The sequence below is a fragment of the Xyrauchen texanus genome, chromosome 45, assembly GCF_025860055.1.
Source record: "Xyrauchen texanus isolate HMW12.3.18 chromosome 45, RBS_HiC_50CHRs, whole genome shotgun sequence".
NCBI classification, from domain to species: Eukaryota; Metazoa; Chordata; class Actinopteri; order Cypriniformes; family Catostomidae; genus Xyrauchen; species Xyrauchen texanus.
Window position 1 is genome coordinate 1,540,336 of NC_068320.1, and position 26,519 is coordinate 1,566,854.

Genomic DNA, 26,519 nt, shown 5'->3' on the forward strand with positions numbered 1-26,519 from the left:
CACACGTGTCCTGAGTTGCACTTTAATTACTGTCACTTTATAACTGTCTGCTACCTCAATAACTGCTATGTGCATAGAACATTCTCATAGTATGTTATGTTTACATTTTTAGAAACTGTCATCTTTTTGCACTACTGAGTACTGGTCGGCGCTGCACTGTCTATTGTCCTGTTCACTGTCAGTAATTTGTTGTACTGTCCTGTACTTTTTGCACATGTTTGCACGTGCACTTTATATAGGTATATATAGGTAGTTTATATAGGTATTATCCTTTGTTGTTTTTATGTAGCACCATGGTCCTGGAGGAACGTTGTCTCGTTTTGCTGTGTACTGTACTAACTGTATATGGTTGAAACGACAATAAAAACCACTTGACTTGACTTGACTTGACCATAGCCCGGTCAGTCATCTGCACTCTCACAGCCTGTCAGTCACCTGTACCCCTACAGTCCCGTAAGTCTTGTGTACCCCCACATCTCTGTCAGTCTTGTGTTCCCCCATAGCCCGGTCAGTCACCCGTACCCTCACAGCCCGTCAGTCTTGTGTACCCCCACATCTCTGTCAGTCTTGTGTTCTCCCATAGCCCGGTCAGTCATCTGCACTCTCACAGCCCGTCAGTCTTGTGTACCCCCACATCTCTGTCAGTCTTGTGTTCTCCCATAGCCCGGTCAGTCTTGTGTACCCCCACATCTCTGTCAGTCTTGTGTTCCCCCATAGCCCGGTCAGTCACCCGTACCCTCACAGCCCGTCAGTCTTGTGTACCCCCACATCTCTGTCAGTCTTGTGTTCCCCCATAGCCCGGTCAGTCACCTGTATCCTCACAGCCCGTCAGTCTTGTGTACCCCCACATCTCTGTCAGTCTTGTGTTCCCCCATAGCCCGGTCAGTCACCCGTACCCTCACAGCCCGTCAGTCTTGTGTACCCCCACATCTCTGTCAGTCTTGTGTTCCCCCATAGCCCGGTCAGTCACCCGTACCCTCACAGCCCGTCAGTCTTGTGTACCCCCACATCTCTGTCAGTCTTGTGTTCCCCCATAGCCCGGTCAGTCACCCGTACCTTCACAGCCCGTCAGTCTTGTGTGCCCCCACATCTCTGTCAATCTTGTGTTCTCCCATAGCCCGGTCAGTCATCTGCACTCTCACAGCCTGTCAGTCCCGTAAGTATATGTATGTTGTGCACATATTTCTTTTAATAGACACATTGGTATTTATATGTAATTATCTTCATCAGATTATTACTGTATTATTCCTGTTACTTTCATATATTCTTTGCTAAGATACATATAATTCTCTGGTTGTTTTTGGAAACATTTAGCAGGAGGTTGTTTACTGTTGGTTTACCGTCGTTTAGATCTAATACACTACATAACCCATAATGCAACGCAGAAGGCTGCACCTGTTACACCTGCTTACAACCCCAAGAGAGGTGAAGACAGGCGTGGATATTTACATTCGAGAGCTGAAAGAGCTCCACAAGGCATCGACACCACCAGAACACCATTAGGATTAAACAACAGCAGATTCTAATGCTCGGAGATGCAGGTACATTGAGAGCTCTCGTCTGTTCGGTCTTTTGTTCCTGAGGGTGTGAAGAGCAACACATTTAACTATGGGACACTGGGTCAGCACTCATTTAGGGAGCTTTACTGAAGAACATGTTTTGAACACAGTATTACATTGAGACTGGACCAGCACATTATTGCCCTGATCTAGAGCCAGTCTTACACATGGATCAAGAGGAGAAGAAGTGGACTATGCAGTCTGAATCAGAACAAGAAGACTCGTTTGACTTCCTCTTCAAAATTATTCTCATTGGAGATTCTAACGTGGGGAAAACCTGTGTGGTCCAGAGCTTCACGACTGGAAACTTTTCAGAGAAGCAGCAGAACACTATTGGAGTTGACTTCACTGTCCGAACACTGAACGTTGAGGGTAAAAGAGTAAAGGTCTGGCTCTCTCATATTTACATCTGACGTTTACAGAGATAAATTCATTGAAGATATTAGAATCTAAAATACCTGCACAAAGTTGCAAATACATTTAATTGTTTTGGCAGATGCAGTCTTACTTTTCAATCTAGAATGCATGTCAAGGCTGGGTTGATTCATATAATTACATGTTGCAAGACTGAACTAGTTAAACCAGCATTGGTATTGCAGAACAGGTTCTGCTGGTTAATCTTGACCCCCATGCTACAAAGTTTTACACCAAAGGTGTTTTACGTCGTTACTCAATAGGAAATGATTATCTAAATAAACATGGATAATCATTGTGTTTGTCTCATATATGTGTGGACTGTGCCCATCTCATTCATCTGATGTTGTATAACAACATATAAACTCAATAAACTACAGCAGGGTTGGAATCATTTGAATTGAAACAAAGAAGATAATTTGCATTAGTGATGTGTGGTTTTCTTAGAAATCTTTGGCCTTTCAAGATCAACGCATTTTACTTTCATTTTTGTTAGTTGGACGTCATGTATCAGATTACATAAACAGGTTATAGATTTCTTTCCTAAGGCAGAGAGGATTCTGTCAGACTGCAGACAACATATTTATTAGCCGTTTCCCAACCTTTTATGTCTTGTGTACCCCCGCATCTTTGTCAGTCTTGTGTTCCCCCATAGCCCGGTCAGTCATCTGCACCCTCACAGCCCCATCAGTCTTGTGTACCGCCACAGTCCAGTAAGTCTTGTGTATCTCCACATCTCTGTCAGTCTTGTGTTCCCTCATAGCCCGGTCAGTCACCTCAGCCCCATCAGTCTTGTGTACCCCCACATCTCTGTCAGTCTTGTGTTCCCCCATAGCCCGGTCAGTCACCCGTACCCTCACAGCCCGTCAGTCTTGTGTACCCCCACATCTCTGTCAGTCTTGTGTTCCCCCATAGCCCGGTCAGTCACCTGTACCCTCACAGCCCCATCAGTCTTGTGTACCCCCACATCTCTGTCAGTCTAGTGTTCCCCCATAGCCCGGTCAGTCATCTGTACCCCCACAGTCCCGTAAGTCTTGTGCACCCCCCCCATAGCCAGGTTAGTCACCTGTACCCTCACAGCCCCGTCAGACTTGTGTACCTCCAAAGTCCCATCAGACTTGTGTACCTCCAAAGTCCCATCAGACTTGTGTACCTCTACAGCTCTGTAAATCTTTTGTACCCTCACAGCCCCGTCAGTCTTGTTTAACTCCACTGCCTCATCAGTCTTCTGGACTTCTAAAGTTCCATCAATCTTGCTTAGCCGTGCAACCCCCCCCTGCCCAACCTGGTAAGACTTCTGGACCTTCACAGTCTGCCAGTCTTGTGTACCCCCACAGTCCCATCAGTTTTGTGTACCTCTACAGCTCCGTCAATCATCTTTACACGCACTACCCCTTTAGACTTGTGTACCCCACCAGCCCCATCGGTCTTGTTTAGTCCATAGCCTTGTTCGTCTTCTGGACTCTCATAGCCCTGCCAGTCATGCAAAGCCCACATTCTTGTCAGCCTTCTGGATCTTAACAGCAAACCAATCTGTCCTGTGCACCCCCTAGCCTTGTCAATCTTCTGGACTATTATGTACCTCAACAACCCTGTCAGTCTTGTGTACCCTCACAGCTCTGTCAGTCTTTTTTAACTCCACATCCGTCAGTCTTTCATAGCTCCGCAACCCAGTCTGTCCTGTGCACCCCTACAGTCATGTCATTCTTGTGTACCCCCTCAGCAAGGCTCAAATTCCTCTTCATTATCACCAAACCATGTTTATTATAAGTCATATTAAATTAAAATTTAATTTTTAAATGTGATTTATCTTTCAGTCTTTCAAATTCTGCTATCATGTTGTAAGAGTAAATTTTAAGAAATGGACAGATTGTCAAGGCAGTGGGTGCTTCTCAATACTCAAATTAATGCTTCCTCACTCCTCTGTCCTCCAAGCCCTGAGTCGGAAATTGGCAAAAGTCCAGGCCAATTTCCGAGGGTCAAGGAAAAAGGAAGCTTTCAGATGAACCTTGAGTGAGGATGCAAATGTGGATCATCTGCAGAAGTCTTTTTTGTCAAAACACCTGACGAACACAATTCTCCTCCCCTTCACAAGTTTTAAAGGCCCTGTGTAGTGCTTTGACAAGCAGTTCAATTTGGTGTTTTTATCCATGCCATGTCGAACGACACACCCCTATTCCCTTTGAAGACAATTATCCTCCACTGTGATAGCTTAAGATGGGGGAAAGGTGATAATGGTCAGTCAGAACTCACTTTTTAAGCGATTCTTATTGGAAAATCAGTTTGGAACAACCCTACAGCATGGATTGTATTTCCTTCTAAGAGCCCTGTGAAGGCATTTTCATCGGCAGTTAGAACACAGCTGGGAGCGCTGAACAGGTGTAGGTGCAGGGTCTGTTTTAGTTTAGGTTTCTGGGTGTTGCTGCATCTTTTTAGCCGGAAGAGACAGACGATTTTAACTTCTGAGAATTAATTTTGTCAACATTTAAAAGTCTTACTTGCATAAAGATGACCTTAAAGCCAGTAGATATGGACTTTAATCAGCATAACATTCATTTTTAATTCTTGGGGGCTTTAAAGTCAAAGTTTAATTAATCCATAATAGTCACATACTTCAAAAGTGCATCTAGCTTAATTAACACACTTGGGTAATGCAGTTGTGCCAAGGTGGTGCTTTGAAGTGACATTTGAGTGAGCAAGAATATACCATTTTACAAATACAGCTTGCTTCGATTCCTTCATATTTAACAGCAGTTTCAAGTATTCAAGTAAACATTCAGAATGAAATGCAACATAAAACTATTACCGGTCTTCACTGTATGATTATAATACTTCAGTACTCTTTAAAACTACTAAAGTTACCCAGTCAAGAGCAGTGAGTGTTTTCTTGTTCTGGTTATTATGATGACACACTAGACAGCAGCAGGTCTATTAGCTTATATTTATAATTACAAGTCCCACATTCTAATACAAATCCACTTAAACATCACTCTCCGTGTTTACATGAATACCTCTCCAAGACGGGGATTTTGGAGGAATTTTGAAATGTATTTGACCGTTCAGGCACGCATTAGCACGAGCGTTTTCGGAAAACATGTTCAGCACACACACACATACACCTCCTGTCAATCAAACAGGGTGCAGCTGTTACTAGATCGCTAGCGAATTATAAAATGATGTGCTCTGGCTTGCTTTCAACAGCACAATAATAATATGAACTTTCTAACAAGTGACTGACTTGGAGTGAGATGCTTTGCCAAAGCAACGGTTTGACACATTTATATTATTATGGAGAAGTGCAAAAGTATTTTCGGTTCATTATGAAACTAATACTAGGTAATTAATTGGAAACACTGATATAAATACCAAATTAATTCAAAACATGTTTTTAGGGGAAAGAGCAAAGTAGTATTTTCTATGATGTTAACTTTTAAATATAATAAAACTATTTTAATATATCCTTTGAAAGCAGAATGAATGCTTTTCAATGAATGTTTAATCATCAGGAGAAAGACAAATGGTGATCATGTACAGATTGATTTGGGTTTTGACTGTAAGAATCCGTTTGTTGCTGGCAGATGCAGGTGTGGGACACGGCCGGACAGGAGCGTTTCCGCACCATCACACAGAGTTACTATCGCAGTGCACATGGAGCCATGATCGCCTATGACATCACACGGAGAGACACGTTTGATTCGGTCCCGCGGTGGATACATGAGGTTAATCAGTTTGGAGCTGCAAATGTACTCCTGGCTCTAATAGGTAAACCACATACACACGCAATGATGTTTTGATGAAGAGTTTTCAGATAGCCTCTTATCTACATGACGTATTAAGTCTTTGATGTTTTTTCTAGGTAATAAAAGTGACCTGGAGTCCAAGCGAGATGTTGATTTCGAGGATGCGTGTAAACTAGCAGAAGAAGAAGGCATGTTAGCAGCGTTGGAGACCTCAGCTAAACGGGCTCAGAGCATACAGGACGTGTTTGTAATGATGGCGCGAGAACTGCTGCTACGACACAGGATGAACACGAAACAGGACGATTTCTGTAACGACTCCCCACAAATCATACTGCCAACCAACTCACGAGCCATTCACAATACTCCATTTCCGCACAAGAAAACGACCTGTGAATGCTGATACACAATAAACACAAGTGCCGTAACTTGCATCTTACGGGCCGCAGTGCAAAGAAGCTGTCGGGGCACTCCTGGCGTCCTGAGCCGTTTATAGTCACCAGTCATTTTTGTTGACCATTGCGGGCGCTGCCCTCCCTGTGTTACGCCCTTAATAAACACTATATGACATCTGACCCATCAGAGGACTGGAGACTGTCTCACTACTTCTTTGAGTTGCTTTGGAGAAAATCTTGTGTTACAGGAACCAATTAAATCTTAAACCGTCTGGTGAGAAGCGTATTTTATATAAAACAAGACGGGACAGGTGCATCAATATTCACATAAAGGGGATCACGCATACATGGTCTTTCAAATATTTTTGGCAAAGAATTAGATAAAGTTGATGCAACTAACTGGTGGCACTTCCCCAAACTCATATGCTTGCAAATGTACTCAATTATTAGTCCGTAAGGTTGTGCTAGTTTGCAAGCAAATGCTGGTTTATAGTTATTAATAGCTCAACTTTAGGTTAAAGTAATTAATAATAATACAGTTCTGATAAATTAAACTCAACATTTCATCGTTTGATCTCATAAGTAGGGCTGCATGCCGAGCTTGACAGACGCACTCAAAATCATATTAATCCTGTAGAAAGTGGTCAACTCAAATGCTGTTATTCCTTTGCTGTCAATTTTAAACAATGCCACAAGAATCATAAAGACAGTATGTCACCTAGATTTTCTTGAGTCACACACCTCGTCTGCACATGCGCTGAACCCTGACTGACCTAAAGAAGTCACAACGCAGTTGTAGTGCGCATGCGTCAAACACATTCAGAAAAGTATACTCACAAAGGCAACACAGTCGACCGGGCATGAGGCGATCTGGTACGCTCAACAACACATATACTTAATGACTAATATAAATCAAAAAGTGACAGCACAACAGTGCGTGAATCCTTTTCTCAGCAACATTTACAAGATAAAGTTACTGCCCAGTCTTCATTTGGCATATGAAAAATCACAACACAGCACAAATATGACAAATGAAGACGTTTAATAATGAAAAAAAGTCTCCCTAAATGTTTTACATTTTAAAACCGAAATCATTTATGAAACAATTTGCACAGAGAATGCAGTTCTCTTTTGAAATGTGGTAAATATGAAAATAAAAAGGATATAAAGCTCAATATATTACACAATGTTTTGATTTCTCATAGTTCTCCAGCGGTCTTTCAGGTTTACAGCTGTGCGTCCTTTGAACGGGAACGCCGAATGGATTTTCCCCCATTTGCCCTCTCCATAAAGGGCCACTCCATTCTTCAGCCAATCAGATTCTTCCACAGACCACTTCTGCAACACCACAAATAAACACCATAAACGTATCACGAACAACAGCAAATCAACAAATAAAACAGACAGATTTCATTAAACATATGTCTCAAACAGGGGAAAAGTATTCTCACCCTTCTGGTCTGTCTCTCTTTACTTGATGGAGCTTGAACACAGAAAAAAAGATCAATACGATGTCAATGAAAGCATATCTCCATACATAACACACATACAGGTTACTGGTAATGAGACGTTAGATGTCAGTCAACTAGCCCAGGGGTTGTGATAGGCTTGTGGTAAGAAACCCCTGTATGCCGATCAGACATATTCTATAAGGGTGTATGGACACTAATTCCATACTGAATGAAGCATGTAAAACACGAGATGTCATTAGATAACAAAGGGGCCAAAATGGAATGATGTTTGTGTACCTGGAGGCACACTAAACAATGATTCCTCATCGCTCCAGTCCTCATGTGTGCCCGATACCTCCTGCCAGCGTGCCCTGTCAAACACACACACAACTCAACTGAGTGTTCATAACACAAAGAGCATGTTGACACAGATCACACACTGCATCACACACCTCTTCTTGTGCTGTTTGTCTGTGCGTGTGCGGCTGATGGAGGCTGGGCTGGGGTCATGCATGTGACGTGCAGGAGTTGAACTCTGAACTTGTGAATGCTGCTCACGCTCGGATTCACTCGCAATTCTGCTCCTGACAAAAAACAACAACTGTAAAATCTCTCCATAAAACTACCTAAAACACAATAACAGTGAATCAATAAAAGCATTTTTAATAATATGCTGCAAATGAAATGACTTGGTCATTGAGAGAATAATTACCAAATGAACGGTTTATCAAAATAGTTGTTAATTACAGCGGGATATAATGCGAGTCATACCTGTTCTGGTGTTTATCTGTGATTGTGCAGCTGACAGGTGGTGGTGGGCTGGGGTCACGTGTGTGACGTGCAGGAGTTGAACTCTGAACTTCAGGAAGTTGATCAGACAAGTCACTCTCTGATTCACTCACTATTCTCCTCCTGAGGAAAAAAAGAAAATCACTAAAATACAATATATATAACATATGTTCCGACCACTAGAGGGCGCCGTTTGCTCACACAGCATGGCTGAACAGAACGAGTGTTTGGGTCAATAACAGTACACTTATCTTTCAAACACATCTATTACATTATTGCACATGCATTAAAAAATAAAAAGCATTACATAAATACAACTGAACACACTTTTTCTATAATAAACATGTTTTCAGTTTCTGTATTCAAAGTCATTTAGATTTTTTAGGGACTTATAGTGAAAATGTGGTCAATAAATTATCAATTTAAAAACTTTAATTTCACAACTCGATGATGATGGTAGTGTATGTAACACAAAGCCAATAGGTGCTTCCCAAACACACACTTCTGCACTATTCTACAGCATTTTGTAGTGTTAGTACTTTGAGTAGTACACTTTAGGGCTGCCATTTTGCACTACTGTGTACTGGTCTCTCACTGTGTCTATTGTCCTGCTCATTTTTAGTAATTTATTGTACTGTCCCGTACTTTTTGCACATGTTTGCACGTGCACTTTATATAGGTATGTTATTTATTCTGTGTAGTCTCATGTGGTTCTGTGTTTGTCCTATGTTGTTTTATGTAGCATCATGGTCCTGGAGGAACGTTGTCTTGTTTCACTGTGTACTGTACTAACTGTATCTGGTTGAATGACAATAAAAACCACTTCACTTGACCCGTCCAAAGATTTTCCTAGTGGACTAGGGGTCGTTAGTTTAAGCCATTAGTCAAGTAGTCGTCACACATTTATGATATTAATTTAATTGCTTATATGTTGGGGGTAGGGCCGTACAATTAATCGAAAAACTGAAAATCGCAATTATGGCCGTCAATGGTTTGTATTTACAGCGTGTTTCTGCAGCGGTTGAGAATTCTAACCAATAACTAACATCTCCGTTGAGCAATGAAAAGGCAATGGCCAATCAGAGCCACTTAGATTAGCCCTCCGTCCTATCAGTAATGCCAACTGATCCTAATGAGCAAGTTATAACCCATCTGAATGCCCAGATGCTTGCTTTATGTTCTAGTTCTAATATTGAAGAAACATCGCCTGACACTTGAAAAGAAGCTGTAGAACAAGAGTGAAAAACACTTTGGAATTATTTTGGATTCATTGCATATTACACCGCTCGCTTTGAACGTAGATGTTAAATACACTGCAAATGAGCAACAAACGCTCCCGTTCCAATCAAGCCACAGACGCGGTGTAAATAATTGATTTATTATACTGATTAGACAGCTTTGCTTTTAATGAGATCATTCGTGAGATGGCAGAACATTGTGCGGAGCGTCACTGACCTCGTGTCGAAATGCAGATCTCAAACCGTGAGTGACCGCAGTCATTGTAATGGGAGAGTTTCTGTGTACAATTTATTAAAAATGTCATTACAGTTTTGTTTTGACATGTTAATAAGTAGGCCAATGTGAATTTGATTTGTACAAAATAGCAATAAAGTAATTGAGCTGAACTGTTCTAAGTGTGTTTTGGAAGTGTAGGCAACATAAAGAATATGAATGAATAGCAGATTTCAAGAATCACCGTCATTGTTATCGCGTCTGCTCTAATAAGACCCAATTGCCACGCAGCTGCTATTGGTAGATTTTACATTTTCATGAATCGCACAAACTCCGAAAGCAAATGACTTTTTCAATTCCAAAGTGCAACCACTGATGCCAAAATTATCGAATGATGATCTTACATGAACAAGATCACATTGAAGGTCTAACGGGATGAATGGAGTGGTGGTGGCGTACTGGGCTAAAGCACTTAACTGGTAATCAGAAGGTTGCTGGTTCGAGCCCCACAGCCACCACCATTGTGTCATTGAGTAAGGCACTTAACTCCAGGTTGCTCCGGGGGGATTGTCCCTGTAATAAGTGCACTAAGTTGCTTTGGATAAAAGCGTCTGCCAAATGCATAAATGTAAATGTAAATGAATGGTCCCCTGTCCCGCCACTAAAGATCTTACTGGACAGAGTAACTTGGTCGATTTAAATCGGCTGTTAAGAAGTTTGAATATTGAATATGCCATATTATTTACTGTACATGGACTAATAATTTAAGCAGTAATTTAGCAATAATTGAATTTATTCTACACAATAGATATCAATTTACAATAATTTGTATTTGCCTTACAATATAATGCTTAAAAGAAACTGGAGTGCAGCTCATATCCACCATTGAAATCTGCTACTCCGAAGAACCACAGGGTCACTTACATTGTGATGTCAAGGTAATTTAATATTTGAATCGACATTAATAAAATCGCAATTACAATATCAAGTGCAATAATCGACAATTATGATTTTTGCTATAATCGTGCAGCCCTAGTTGGGCGGCATCAGTAAAGGGTTTGAGTTCCAGAACTGAGAAAGAATGTTATCAGTAATATTGCTAACACTGTTCTACATTACAGAGAAATACTAAACCGTAATAATGAGCCTTTAAAATATCATTTTTACAAGCGCATGCACGAAGCGAGCCACAGTGACACTGGGAAAAGCGGGAATGATTCTCAATGTGTGGGAAAAACCAGCAAGAGACTGTCTGAATATTGTGTTAATTTAGAGAGAAATGCACATTCGGGTTGAGCAAACAGACGATGATCTCGGAATCAATGATGGTCAGATCGCCAATATCTGATACCTTTGACCATGTCATGACCATATTTGGATTGTTTTCCCATTAATGTATTAAATTATTATTATTATGCTGTTATCAAATTAATATTACAAATAATTTGCCTGTAGACACATGCTTGAAGAAACACTCTTTATTAAGTACAGATCTATGCGCATGTATGACATGCGGATACGGAGGCGTGCAGTCTCGTGGAACACACACACACATGTAAAAGGTTCTCACTCTTTCTTTGTTTCTGTCTTCTAAAAATGTTTTGCAAGAACAGTATCATCTGGGAGTGCTGTATATGACCGCAGATATCTCAGATCACTTTATTTCCACAGAGCAGTTCCTTGTGAACGCAACTCTGCAGCCAATACATCGGTGTTTAAAACATAAAATACAAAGACACCTCAAACCATAATTTATATTTTAGTGATTATTATCATCATCATTATAATTATGTTCACATTTATAATTGTTTTTATTTATTTCATTTGTGAAAGTAATTTTCCGCCAGCATGTTTAGATGGATTCTTAAGGGTAAATGGAAAGGTGGTTACTAATATATTAGGGCTGTTGATTTAACGCGTTAATAACGTGCGATTCATTTGACAAAAAAAATAACATTAAAAAAATGAACGCATTTAAATCGCAAATTTCAGCTGTGTGAGCAACACAGTATTACAGTGAACAAAACATTAACAACCCTTCAGCGGACACACAACACTTGAACGTTCTTGCGTTCAAAACACTCGAAGGAGCACAAATGCGAACTAAAGGATCTCAAGATGTGTTTAAAGATTGAGTATTAAACTAACTTGACACAAACATTTTATTTTTATGACGCGACACATATGAGACGCGACAAGCATGTCTGACACAGGTGTAGATTGACGGGCTCTTAAACAAGCCCTCATAATAAATCTCCAACTGATTGACAAATTCACTTGTGTAATGGATTGCTGTGAACTGTATGTCAATGATTGACTTATGATCAATAATATGGTAGTAAACAATACATTGTATTCTAAAACTGCTTTTTATATTGTCTTATCAATGATTAACTGCACTTAACCCCACACAGATAGAACACTACAGACCAGTCTCTCTCATCCCATTCATGGCAAAAACACTTGAAAGGGCAGTTTTCAATCAGATCTCTGCCTATCTCTCACAGAACAAGTTGCTGGATGACAATCAGTCAGGCTTCAAAAGTGGACACTCCACTGAGACTGCCCTGCTGTCTGTCATCGAGTCGCTGAGACAGGCGAAAGCTGAATCCCAGATCATCCGTTCTGATTCTGCTGGACCTTTCTGCTGCCTTTGACACAGTCAACCATCAGATCCTACTCTCCACCCTCTCTACTCTGGGCATCAGAGGAACTGTGCTGGACTTTCAGTGTCATCATACCACGGTGGTCGAATGACCTTCCCAACTAAATCTGTGAAGCTAACTCACTCTCTATCTTCAAAAAAAGGCTAAAAACAAATCTTTTCCAAGAGCACTTAACCAGTCACTAAAAAAAAAAAAAAAATACAAATTTACAATTCTTGTTGCATTTAAATCTGTTTTGCATACTATTCTAATGATAGTGAAACTTTGTAATATGGCACTTTTTGTACCACTGTCTCCCTAAGATGATTCACTTATGTTTTCCTTTTTGGTAAGTCGCTGTTTAAAAGTGTGAGCCAAATGAATAAATGTAAATCTCCTGTGACATAAAATGTAATGCATTTTAATTATCTGAATATTTTTTATTATTTGTATAATAATTATATATATATATATATATATATATTATTCTTTTATCACTTCATTATTTTAATTACATTTTCATTTAGTTTGGAGTGCAATTTGAATTTAGATATGCATTTATGTGCATTTTCAATAAATGCATACATTTTCAATGCATATTCATAATATGAAATAGAAAAAGAATAAAGCAAGAATATTCACCGTTCCCTCAGCCCGGGGGTTGCCGATGTAATTGCATATCGCTAATATATATATATATATATATACACACACACACACACACACACACACACACACACACACACACTCACCTAAAGGATTATTAGGAACACCTGTTCAATTTCTCATTAATGCAATTATCTAATCAACCAATCACATGGCAGTTGCTTCAATGCATTTAGGGGTGTGGTCCTGGTCAAGACAATCTCCTGAACTCCAAACTGAATGTCAGAATGGGAAAGAAAGGTGATTTAAGCAATTTTGAGCGTGGCATGGTTGTTGGTGCCAGACGGGCCGGTCTGAGTATTTCACAATCTGCTCAGTTACTGGGATTTTCATGCACAACCATTTCTAGGGTTTACAAAGAATGGTGTGAAAAGGGAAAAACATCCAGTATGCGGCAGTCCTGTGGGCTGAAAATGCCTTGTTGATGCTAGAGGTCAGAGGAGAATGGGCCGACTGATTCAAGCTGATAGAAGAGCAACTTTGCCTGAAATAACCACTCGTTACAACCGAGGTATGCAGCAAAGCATTTGTGAAGCCACAACACGCACAACCTTGAGGCGGATGGGCTACAACAGCAGAAGACCCCACCGGTACCACTCATCTCCACTACAAATAGGAAAAAGAGGCTACAATTTGCAAGAGCTCACCAAAATTGGACAGTTGAAGACTGGAAAAATGTTGCCTGGTCTGATGAGTTTCGATTTCTGTTGAGACATTCAGATGGTCGAGTCAGAATTTGGCGTAAACAGAATGAGAACATGGATCCATCATGCCTTGTTACCACTGTGCAGGCTGGTGGTGGTGGTGTAATGGTGTGGGGGATGTTTTCTTGGCACACTTTAGGCCCCTTAGTGCCAATTGGGCATCGTTTAAATGCCACGGCCTACCTGAGCATTGTTTCTGACCATGTCCATCCCTTTATGGCCACCATGTACCCATCCTCTGATGGCTACTTCCAGCAGGATAATGCACCATGTCACAAAGCTCGAATCATTTCAAATTGGTTTCTTGAACATGACAATGAGTTCACTGTACTAAAATGGCCCCCACAGTCACCAGATCTCAACCCAATAGAGCATCTTTGGGATGTGGTGGAACGGAGCTTCGTGCCCTGGATGTGCATCCCACAAATCTCCATCAACTGCAAGATGCTATCCTATCAATATGGGCCAACATTTCTAAAGAATGCTTTCAGCACCTTGTTGAATCAATGCCATGTAGAATTAAGGCAGTTCTGAAGGCGAAAGCGGGTCAAACACAGTATTAGTATGGTGTTCCTAATAATCCTTTAGGTGAGTGTATATGTGTATATATATAAGCAAAAAAGAAACGTCCCTTTTTCAGGACACTGTATTTTATGGATAATTTAGTAAAAATTCAAATAACTTTACAAATCTTTATTGTAAAGAGTTTAAACTAAGGATGCACCGAAATTTTAATTCTGGGCCGAAACCGAAAATCCAGGATGCACTTGGCCGAAAACCGATTTTTTTTTTTTTTTTACCCATTGAAAAACCACAAACCAATAAAATAAATCACACTTTTATTGAAAGTAACACACTAAAAATGGACAAAAAATATATTAAAACTATATTAAATATTATTCTTCATTCTGTTCTGTAAAAATCAAATTTTAAATATTTTATTAACAATTATCCAAATAATGTAAAGTTTTAGAAAACTATTATATGCACAACAACAGTCAAGTAATGAACTTAGCTAACATCTTTCAAAAAGTTAAATATGCAACAGTAAGTTTAATTAAAACTAAAAAGGCAGAACACAGAATGGCAGAGGGCCTCTATTCCACTGATCTATATATAACTATAATATATAATTATATATATCGATCAGTGCTCTATTCTGTTTATGTAAACGTATGTACACTTTAAGTGAAAATGATTGTGCAAAACAACAGTGTAAAACAGCAGTAATTGAACTAAATCCAACCTCAACTGTAAACGACAGATATATCCTCAAGTGAAGAACAAGTGTAATGTAATTGCTTTACACATCATATTGGACCGCTTTCTATTTAAGTACAAGTGACAGGTTTCTCTTCAAGAACAAAAGTTGCTAAACTTTCTGACAGTCTCTCATGTCAGAAAGCTCATCAAGAACATGAGATGCTGCACTGAACAGTCTCTCACTCTCTGTGCTGGTGCTTGGGCAGATAAATACCTGTGCGTAATCCGCGCAAGCAAAGGAAAGCGGTCTTTGTTTATGCGACCGTAGTCAAGGGGATTGTCGCTTCTGGCAATGGGTAGTTCAGCTAGATACGTCTCAAGTTGTGGTGTTGCTGCGCTAGTTGTGGCACTGCTGTGGATCAGGGCGCTTTCCTGTAGAAGCTCTTGCTGTACTCTGTATATATATATCTCTTGACATTTCTGCTGAACAAACACTGCAGATCGCAAATTTGATGTTCTTATCAGAAACTTTGAAGAATTTCCACACCGCTGACATGATCGCCTTTGCTTGGTAGCGCCGTGATATGGGCTAGATCGATCCAGAGTGAAATCTGAGCACTGAGGGGCGGGGCGAGGAGGTATATATTTTCGGCCTTTTTTTCCTCTTTCGGCCAAAAACGATTTCGGTGCATCCCTAGTTTAAACAAAGTTTTCCATGCTTATTCAATTAACCATAAACCATTAATGAACGTGCACCTGTGGAATGGTCGTTAAGACACTAACAGCTTACAGACAGTAGGCAATGAAGGTCACAGTTATAAAAACTTAGTACACTAAAGAGACTTTTCTACTGACTCTGAAAAACACCAAAAGAAAGATGCCCAGTGTCCCTGCTCATCAGTGTGAACGTGCCTTAGGCATGCTGCAGGGAGGCATGAGGAATGCAGATGTGGACGGGGCAATAAATGACAATGCCTGTTCTGTGAGACGCCTAAGACAGCGCTACAGGGAGACAGGAAGGACAGCAGGTCATCCTCGCAGTGACAGACCAGGTGTAACAACACCTGCACAGAATCGGTACATCCGAGTATCACACCTGCGGTACAGGATGGCGGCGGCAACAACAACTGCCCGAGTTACTCCAGGAACACACAATACCTCCAACAGTGCTCCGACTGTACGCAATAGGCTGAGAGAGACTGGACTAACCAGACATCACAGACAACAATGTCACGGTTTTGTCTCACCAGGGGTGATGGTCGGACTCGCGTTTATCCTCAAAGGAATGAGCGTTACATAGAGGCCTGCACTCTGGAGCGGGATCGATTTGGAGGTGGAGGGTCCATCGTGGTCTGGGGCGGTGTGTCACAGCATTGTTGTCATTGCAGGCAATCTCAACGCTGTGCGTTACAGGGAAGACATCCTCCTCCCTCATGTGGTACCCTTCCTGCAAACTCATCCTGACATAACCCTCCAGCATGGCAGTGCCACCAGTCATACTGCTCGTTCTGTGCATGATTTCCTGCAAGACAGGAATGTCATTGTTCTGCCATGTCCAGCGAAGAGCCCGGATCTCAATCCCATTGAGCACGTCTGGGATCTGTTGAATGGGAGGGTGAGGTCTAGGGCCATTCCCCCCCCAGAAATGTCTGGGAACTTACAAGTGCCTTGGTGGAAGAGTGGGGTAACATCTCACAGCAAGAACAGTCAAATCTGGTGCAGTCCATGAGGAGATGCACTGCAGTACATAATGCAGCTGCTGCCACACCAGATACTGACTGTTACTTTTGAATTTGACCCTTTGTTCAGGGACACATTGTTCCATTTCTGTCACATGTCTGTGAAACTTGTTCAGTTTATGTCTTGTTGTTGAATCTTTTTATGTTAAAACACATTTTTAGTTTGCTGAAATAAAAGCTGTTGAAAGTGAGAGGACGTTTCTTTTTTGCTGAGTTTATATGGTGAATGAGGGAACAAAACAAATGCATTTCCCAGACAATGTTTTTTCCCAGACAACGAAATACCCGACCGGTAGAGAATGCTCAGATGAAGCAGGTTAGTTGCCAAAGAGTTTTGCCCTTGTTGTGGAAAATTTATATTTTACTTTCTTTCTTATTTACTTTAAGACATAATGTGGATTTTCTTTCGATTCAATCATGTGTTTCTCTCCTCTGGTATTTTCCTTTTCACCTGGCAGGAACAAAGACACACGCAGTAAAACAGATGGTCAGGAAAAAGCCTTTTAACTCCTTAATGAGTATGGGAAAGACAGAGGGATTATTTAGCCATAAATAAAGCCTTTTGTTGAGTTTCACGGGTGTAAAACTCAGTAAAGCCCAGTGGGGCCACTGCCTTCAGAACAAGATAGCGTTTATATGGCCTTTTGATGACCTCACAGATGTAAGGACAGTAAAACCCAGGGGGCTTAGAAGAGCCATTTGTATTTCTAAAACCAGCTAAATCTGGTTTTACTGGGATGAGTGGAAAATTACGGAAGAAGGGACTTTGAGGACAGGGGGGTATAAGTAGGCCATGTGTTTTCTGTGTGAGTTAGGTCTTGTTCCTATTGCGAGGTAGCTGTCGTGGTAGTTTTGTGAACAAACCTCTTTTAAAAGAATAAACTATCTTTTAAAATATAATTTGGATCCTGAGGTCTCTTATCCTGTGATGCTATTTGTTTAATTATTGTTTTGCCACAACACCCTTCACAACTGGGGTGGCTGTGGCTCAGATGGTAGAGCAGGTCGGCCACTAATCGCAGGGTTGGTGGCCGACCCACATGCCGAAGTGTCCCTGGGCAAGACACTGAACCCCAAGTTGCTCCCAATGGCAGGCTAGCACCTTGCATGCAGCTCTGCCATTATTGGTGTGTGAATGGGTGAATGAGAAACAGTATAAAGTGCTTTGAATACCGCTTAGGTAAAAAGGCGCTATGTAAGTGCAGACCATTTACCATAACTGATGTAAAGCCATCTTTCAAAAAGTTGAACACACATTTTAATTGCACTTATTTTTTCATTTGAATTTTAAGTTAGGGTTAGAATAGTTACAATAAATAAAAAATAAAGTTCAAAGTTTTAAATCAAGGTGTCTTGCTTTATTGTGTAGGCTTAACTCTAACCATGTTTAATGAAAATTACCCCATAGTACCACCTAGCGTCCAACCAGCACTAATACCGGTGTTCATCAGTTTCCTGTGGAGTTTCATTTTTTCTGCAACCAACCGACTAGACTCTTCTCATCGACTACTGTTTGGTCTCCTATTAGGGGCACAGCCCTAGTTGTTAACACAGAAAATGCAACAAAATGAAGTGTAGTTTAAGTACCCGGATGATACGGAGTGTGGAATGTTGGACACTTTGTGCACTCAGTGCAATCCGTACATAGTGGAAGGGGCGGAGTTACCTGGCTGTGCTGCTGGTCTGGCAAAACAATTGTAAATAATGAAGATTGTAGCAGCTAGCGAAACTTCAATGGAAACAGCACCTGACAAATGTGAGTTAAACGCTTTACCATCACCTTCACACTGTGTGTATGTACGTTGTTTAAGATACACATGTTGAACTGATGTTGGCTAACGTGCTAAAGCCAGTGGCAACACATGTGCGCTTGAAACGTCACTTTCGTCAGCTGTTAAACAGCGAATGCTTGCATGTAGTAAACCATTAAGTGTTCCATTTGGGACGATACTACACTTTGAAAATACATAGTACATGACAGGATGTTGAATTGCGAGTCATACCTGTTCTGGTGTTTATCTGTGATTGTGCAGCTGACAGGTGGTGGTGGGCTGGGGTCACGTGTGTGACGTGCAGGAGTTGAACTCTGAACTTCAGGAAGTTGATCAGACAAGTCACTCTCTGATTCACTCACTATTCTCCTCCTAAGGGACAAAAAATGACAAATATCACTAAAATATAATATATCGTGGCTGTCCGATGAATAACATAGAACAACAATACCTGCACTTGGCAATTTTGACTTTTTACCATAGAAAGACTGTGCAGAATGACCTGTTCCTACTGTTGGATTGGTGTATTGAAATGACCAAAGAAAAGATGTTTAATCAGGCTTTCTGTTTAACGAGCGTCTCCACTGGCCAAGAGCTATCCATCAAACCACGTATGTCCCGCCCCTATGTTTTGAAGAGCGTCAACTATTTTACATCAGGTATCCAGCTGTCACTTGAAGCAAGAATCGGTCTGCTTATGTATAACACCACCCCTCTTGTTGTTTGAATGGTGCTAAAACATGAACGACTATGAAAGAAGTCCAAAACATAGATTTTAATTTATAACACTATTGTTTTTTAGTTTGCAGTGTAGTGAAGAGATTGCCTACATTACAGTGGCTCTGGGATTTACCTGACAAAGCCATTCATGTACATACAATGTCAGGTGGCTTTACTATACCAGCCAAATACGGCTGTGAGATTTCCATCTTCACAAAACCACGAGTGAAAGATAAATAGGACCTGGAAAACGCATCTTCAAACCAAACTGTCCACTCAACATCCGGACCAGAAATCCTAGTGAAAAAACTGATTTAACATTTACATTTATGCATTTGGCAGACGCTTTTATCCAAAGCGATTTACAGTGCACTTATTACAGGGACAATCTCCCCGGAGCAACCTGGAGTTAAGTGTCTTACTCAATGACACAATGGTGGTGACTGTGGGGATCGAACCAGAACCAACCTTCTGATTACCAGTTATGTGCTTTAGCCCACTACACCACCACCACTCCATATAAGAGATATTTTGATTATATCCAAAAATACTGTAATTTCTCCAGAAATCGTTAATCTACCAACTGAGTTCTGGGAACACGAACGGTTAGACTCGCGTCTGTGACTGAACAAGCAGCATTGGAATCCAGTGATAAGAAAACCACGTCCGCAAACAAAAATCTATGTACATCCAATTAAAATATCGAACAGTTCACTAACTAAAGGTGTGCAATGATACAATTATGCAATGATTACTAATTATGCTATTTTCCAATCATTTTGTAAGACTGCTTATGAGAGAGTTTTGTATGCTTTTGAAAAATATTTGTTTTATTTTGGAGATAATGCCTTTCATCAGACTGTAACGAAATATAACGTACTGTGTGTTCAGACCTTGAAATTTGTGTATCGTTGTGAATGTGTGTCATACACACCTCCTAATGTGTTTGCGGCAGACAGATGCAGGGCTGCTATCATCCGTCTGTGGCTCAGAGACAGATGCACCATCACTGCCAATCCTGTTCCAACAAAACACACTTGACTTTTGACAACTTCACATTAGAGGTCGACCGATTAATCGGCCGATTTTTTGCATTTTTTACATAATCGGCATCGGCCAATATCCACGCATATCAAGCCGATTATTAGGCAGGCGCATCTGTGGGCAGCCTAGTGTTGTTGTGGAACACGTGTTTGACGCACGCTGCCCCTAGAGTCATTCTCCAGCAGAGTGAGCAGACCTCATCCAGTGCCTAAGGAAGGAGCTAAGTTCCTTGGAGAAAACAGTAAGGGTTAAATTTGCATAACTTCTTTAGATTTAATTAAAAACTTTTGATATGTTACTGCCAACTTCAAGAAAAAACGTGACAAACGCGATAGTTGACATGACGTTCGGCTACTTTGGATATTGATGTCGTAGTTGAAGTTGCATTATCACAGCAGAAGGGTTGCTATCATGTCACAATAAGTAAGCAAGAATTTTGCAATTACAGACAGTGAATCTGAGACTTTTATTTGTTCTGTTTGTGTCTTATATTTGAGAGGGTTGTCACTCAATGCAGATAAATAAGTAATAAAAATATACCAAGGCAGTATTGAAGGACTGGCTTTGGTAAGCTCGGACGTTATCGGTTCTGCTGTCGGTACTGGAGAAATTAAGAAAATACATTCTTTATTGCTATAAAGAGAAAGTTATTTTATCTCGCCAGCCATTTCTATGTATAATAATATGAAACCATTTGTCTGTGATGCAATTTAGCTATTCGCAGTCAGAGAGAGAGAGAGAGACTGAGAACTCACGCGTGAGCCACAGCGAGCACAACACGAGCCCAGCTAATGAGTGACAGAACTAAACATTCAAACATAGCCTGGTTTAGATCTGTGATATTAGTCTGATTTTATTTTAGATTTGCCTTCCAAAGATTATAAAAAGAATATTTATACATAAGCCGCATTCTGTCTAGCACAACTTCCTTCCCTTCACAGCGGTGAACTGACATTTCTCCCTAAAACTCAAACTTAACGTCAGAATCGGCACGATCGGTGATTGTTGTAAAATGGTACTGTTGCTAAATTGCGGGACGCGTTTAATAATAAAAAGAGCGCAAGAGATACCGTTCCCAAGGCGGCACGCGCTCCGAAACAGACCGCAACGAGACAAGCAAAGTATAGGCTACTTTGGGTTTCATGCGTCTAAACGATCAAATATACACAAAAATATGTCAAAACGACCGGCTTGGAGATTCACTTAAACACAGTTTATGTCTTAAATGGACGTAGTTATGGAAATAGTTGGGAGAAAATATGCTGCATCAGGAGCCTATTAGATCTGAACTCGGTCTTAAAGGGGAAGCAGTCTAATGAACATGCTGACGATTGAGCCATTACTGCGAATCAAACAACAAAAGGCAAAGAGAAAATCACTTACAGCTCTTGAATGAATAACTTCTGCATTAATAAGCATTAATCTATCTATGATAAACTATGCAGTGTTATTTTACAATTGATTACTTTATTAGATTTCTTTTTAGACCACACCTGAACAGTAATGTTAGTAGACCTTCCTGAAATTAAATCACTGTGCCTATATAACGTTTATCTTTGTTTAATATATATATATATATATATATATATATATATATAACAAAAAGAACCGTTAAGAATACCGTTAAAGTACCGGATCGATAAGCAGTATTGGTAAGATAGTAATACCATTAAAAGCTTACCGATACCCATCCCTAGTTCTGCCTGTGCTTCTCTTGGATGCTCTGAATATTGGATTACGTGTCTGGATTGCCCCTTAATTAAAGTAAAGCTGCATTTGGATCTCAACCTTCGTGTCTCGGAGCAGTTCGTAACACCTGCTTTGTTTATTTAATATATTTGTTATACATTATTTATACAATATGTTTTTACATTATACATTTTTAATTTAAGTGTACAAGTGCAGATCGGTCAAGTGTTCAATAAATGTATTTGTTGAGAAATTTTGTCTATCTTAAGTAATTATTTGTGTTACATTTTATCTTTCAAATAAAAGGTTCAAATAAGAGGTTAAAACAAGCACATATCGGCCAAATATCGGCCAAAATAAATCGGCTGCATTAATCGGCCATCGGTCGACCCGGATTTCAAAAGATCGGCATCGGCCTGAAAAAAACAATATCGGTCGACCTCTACTTCACATCATAGGATGAATCACAGCACAGGGATTGTACTACTGCATATATTGGTAAAAAGAGGGGTGTTTTGTTACCTGGCAGTCTGCGTCAGTGCGGCTGGTGTGTCATGTAACATGTTAACTTGTGACTCCTCCTGTGGTGTGATGTCATCGTCACTGTGCTGACTGTCTTCCTCCAGCACTAATCGCGAGATGGTCATGCCAGCGTAACGTGATGGCGTGGAGCCAGTGTAACGTGATGACGTGGAGCTGCGCTCACCATCCTGCTTCATTACTTCTCCAACGTCCAGTCTCTCGCTCTGCTCACGTGGCGTCTCGGACAGAGACAGGTGCAGCTCTGGATTGGACACTCTTCTGTTCTCCTCCAGCGCCTCACTCTCCACTTCCTGCTGCAGCTGACAGAAGGGCACACTCACCCCAAACTGCTCGCTCAGTGTGCTGTACACCAGACGCAGCTGCAGCATACTCACCTGCACTGGACCTGATGGAGAGCACTCTGAACTGATGCACAGGACACAGAGCAGACCATTAGTTTAACACACACAAACAATCACCATTCAATTTGCATTTAATGATTACTTTTGTGATGTTGAGTAAACACTGAGCCATTTTTGGGTGAACTATGACTTTATTAATACTGTAGAAGTTTGACTGTTAAAATGAACGTGCATAAGAGTATTGTGTGTGTGTGTGTGCACCCATGTTGAGTTGATTTTGAAGGGCTTGTCTGTTCAGGTGGTGTAGAGTACACCTCATCACGTGACCTAACGACACACAAACCTCCCGAGTGCTGCAGCATCTGCATAAAGCAACATGTCCAGAGTCAAACATTAAATGAGGTTTAAACAAAATAAACCATTTCGAATATTTTTATATTGAAGTATATACATTTTTAAAACTTTTATTAGATGTCCCAAACATCACTATCTGGATAGTTTAAATTGTTTAAGTTCTCTCCACTGTAACACAATTGTTTGTGAAATAAAGATTCTGACCGGTCCGATATTGTTTGCAATGCACACATCAATGCTAATATCTAGACGGCTGATGTAGATATATTCAATATGGCCAAATATCAATACAGGTTAGTCTCTAAGATTGTTGATGTTTGGGTCACAAAGAGACACTGGCTCTCGTGGAATATGTAAGGAATAATTGATGACGGGCCATTGAATTATTGAAAAATAATGCACACCCGAGGTGGTAATGTGGTCACGACGCGAAGCGGTTACCACAGCTTAAGAAATCGTTCTGGGTTTTATCTCAAGACATTTTGGGGTTTTCATCCTTAAAACGCTCGTGTGAGTGGAACTACATTCTTTTGCCACAGATAAAGCATCTTCCTTTGATACAGCCACTGCCTTCATTGCTAGTTCCAAAACGTCTCTTTAAAACTAGCAACGGAGGATGCGCTTCTTCTCGGCATTGGAGTAACAAGGTAGTGCGGGTGTGTGCGTGAGAGAGCAAGAGACAGAGAGGAACTGATCGGAGTTGAATTGCTGTGTTTAAAGTGGCTCACGTCAGGAATAACATCATTTCAAATTGCCAAAGTGTACATTCAAGTCTCAGCAGCAATGAGTGTCGCCATTCAGGTATACAGTGTTCTTATTTCTTTTCTATTTACTGCTCCCGAGAGATTGTGTGAGCACGAGAGGGGGTAGCTGCTTTCCATTCTAGCTTTGTGATGCCGATTAGCGCGAAATACATTGAAACATAAAAAGTAGGGCTGTCGATTTAACGCGTAAATAACTTGCGATTCATTTTACAAAAAAACACGTTAAAATTAACGCAATTATTCGCAATGCTTTCCTGAGAAATTCAAGCTTGTAGTACCACCTGTTTACTCCAGAGGGCAGTAAGTGAAACTTCAGCTCTGTGAGCAACACACAGTTTATACAGTGAACAAAACATTAACAACCCTTCATCGGACACATAACACAGACATGCGTTACGTTCCTGCGTTCAAAACACTCGAAGGAGCGCAAATGCGATCTAAGGGATCTCAACATGCATTTAAAGATGGAGGATGACACATTGAGAACTTGACACAGTTTCCTAACTGTGCCTGCGGCTCCATTTGTTGGACTCGAGTCTCAATGAGTGCGAGCGTGTGTGGGAGAGACGAGGGCTCGTTTGAACCAAAATTGAAATGTAGGATATTATAGACCTTGTCATTCTTATCCAATTAACTTAATGTCTTGGTTTTATGTGGTTATTTTGCTGTGGTATCCTGTAGGGCTCTTTGAAATAATTTGGTGAAGTTATATGGGACCATTATGCGGTCAAGACCCTGAACTACTTCATAGCCGTGCGTTTACTGGAAACGCCTTAGAACATCCGTCAACCAATCAGAATCAAGCATTCAACAGACCCGTGGTATAAATATATCTAATAAGAAGTGAATGAACAGACCGTGCTGAGGAAGGGTTGTGGGACGCTGTAGAGACGCTCGATGAAATCCAGCATGTCCTGTTTAAACTCTGTGTAAGAGCTCAGCTGCAGCACTGAATGAGAGCAGCACCTCTTCCGGATCAGATTCACATACAGCTTCCTCTAAAGATTACAAGCCCATTATAATGACACAACTGAGATCTTACACACTGCATTTCCATCAGATGCTTTTACCTTTGCAGTGAAGTCCATTCCTCTGTGAAAGTGTTTGTTCAACATCTCCTCTGCTCTCTCGAACTCGCCACTCTTGATACACACTTTAATGAGCTGCAGAGGAACACAAAGAGCAATGCACTTTAATATTCACATGGGAACTGCTGTCTTGTGCACATGCTTGATGAAGTCTCTGACCATCTCAGTGATGGAGTTGTGTAGGTGTTCATGGTGTTTCTGTGGGACACTCATGTCTCTGCATATGGACTCCAGGACATTCAGAGCAGACTCAAGAGTCAGAGTGATTCCTGCACTCAAAACAAACACTGTTATTATCAACACACGCCTTTTACATGTTTACATGGACTTCCATCAACTCACCCAGCTTATCTCCATTATTCACCAGGGACAGAAACTGCATGAAACGCAGTTTGACAATCACCTCCTTGTTTCCATCAACAGGTCTGACCACCAAACCTGTCACAATGAATAATTAATCATATTAATGAGCATCTTTTACATCTAGCATTCCCCTTTACAGAGTATAGTTTGTTATTATGGTACTTTCTGCTACATGCTAAAGCTCACGCGCGCCACCCACTCTCAATAATGTCTGTGAACTCCGTGAACGCGGCGTAATTTCCATTTCTAAACGCGCTGAAGGCTTTAAACACGTAAAAGTCAAAAGCCCATCTGTTCACTATCTGCTCGTCGGTGAGTTTTGGTGAATTGCTTGAAGATTGGCTCATTATGGCGGGTTTAACACGGACGCGCAAATGCGCGCACTCTCTGCGTGTGACCGCGCACAGAAAACACCTCCGAAGGGGGAGGAGCGTGGCGTCACAGCGGCGTCGCTGATTGGGTCAGTGTAGTGATGACGTCACAGTGCATGGGACTGAATGTAACATATTAATACATTTTTAATAAAATGGGAAGCTTGGATATTGTTTTGAAATGCAGTTTCATACCTGTGTAGTTTATGCAGAAGAGATACTGTGGAAAATATCTTCATCTTTGTTCATGGATAAATGGTTTAAAAGAGTTTTTTGCTTTGGATCTTATTTAGAGATGATGGTAGTGTACTTGAGTATGAAGTATTTATGACATTGTATAAATTTAACTGTGTTTTTAAAATTGTCAGCAAGATAAAAACATACGTTTTGGTGACAGAAGAAGAATTATGACAAACCAAACCAATAATCCTCTCAGCAGTCCGAACTGTCCTTTGTAGTCTTCTGATGTCTGATTTCGTAGCTGCACCAAACCAGACAGTTATTGAAGTGCAGAGGACAGATTCAATGACTGATGAGTAGAACTGTTTCAGCAGCACTGGTGGCAGGTTGAACTTCCTCAGCTGGTGAAGGAAGAACAACCTCTGCTGGGCCTTTTTCACAATGGAGTCGATGTGTATTTCCCACTTCAGGTCCTGTGAGATGGTAGAGCCCAGGAACATGAATGACTCCACTGCTGCCACAGTGCTGTATAGAAT

At 40.8% G+C, this 26,519-nt stretch overlaps 2 protein-coding genes across 6 annotated transcripts; one reads left to right on the forward strand and one right to left on the reverse strand.

The window, feature by feature from the left end:
- The first annotated feature begins 1,459 nt into the window (after positions 1-1,459).
- LOC127637290 (ras-related protein Rab-19-like) lies at positions 1,460-6,990 on the forward strand. Its single transcript, XM_052118260.1, has 3 exons — positions 1,460-1,945; positions 5,552-5,735; positions 5,830-6,990. The coding sequence occupies exons 1-3, from the start codon at positions 1,727-1,729 to the stop codon at positions 6,111-6,113; spliced, it is 687 nt and encodes a 228-aa protein (XP_051974220.1). The 5' UTR covers positions 1,460-1,726; the 3' UTR covers positions 6,114-6,990.
- A 142-nt stretch (positions 6,991-7,132) lies between these two features.
- Positions 7,133-25,831, reverse strand: terfa (telomeric repeat binding factor a). 5 transcript variants are annotated; one of them, XM_052118239.1, is made up of 14 exons: positions 25,632-25,831; positions 25,412-25,507; positions 25,229-25,338; positions 25,052-25,144; positions 24,839-24,979; positions 23,125-23,225; positions 22,502-22,927; positions 20,181-20,264; positions 18,758-18,898; positions 8,328-8,468; positions 8,009-8,134; positions 7,854-7,927; positions 7,557-7,588; positions 7,133-7,443 (listed from the first exon to the last, which is right to left on the reverse strand). In XM_052118239.1, exons 1-14 carry the CDS (start codon positions 25,777-25,779, stop codon positions 7,285-7,287), a joined length of 1,872 nt encoding a protein of 623 aa, XP_051974199.1. In that variant the 5' UTR covers positions 25,780-25,831; the 3' UTR covers positions 7,133-7,284. The 5 variants fall into 5 exon arrangements, with proteins under 5 accessions (XP_051974199.1, XP_051974198.1, XP_051974201.1 ...); XM_052118238.1 differs by having other exon boundaries at positions 8,009-8,140; XM_052118241.1 differs by lacking the exon at positions 18,758-18,898 and having other exon boundaries at positions 8,009-8,140.
- Between the last annotated feature and the right edge of the window lie 688 nt (positions 25,832-26,519).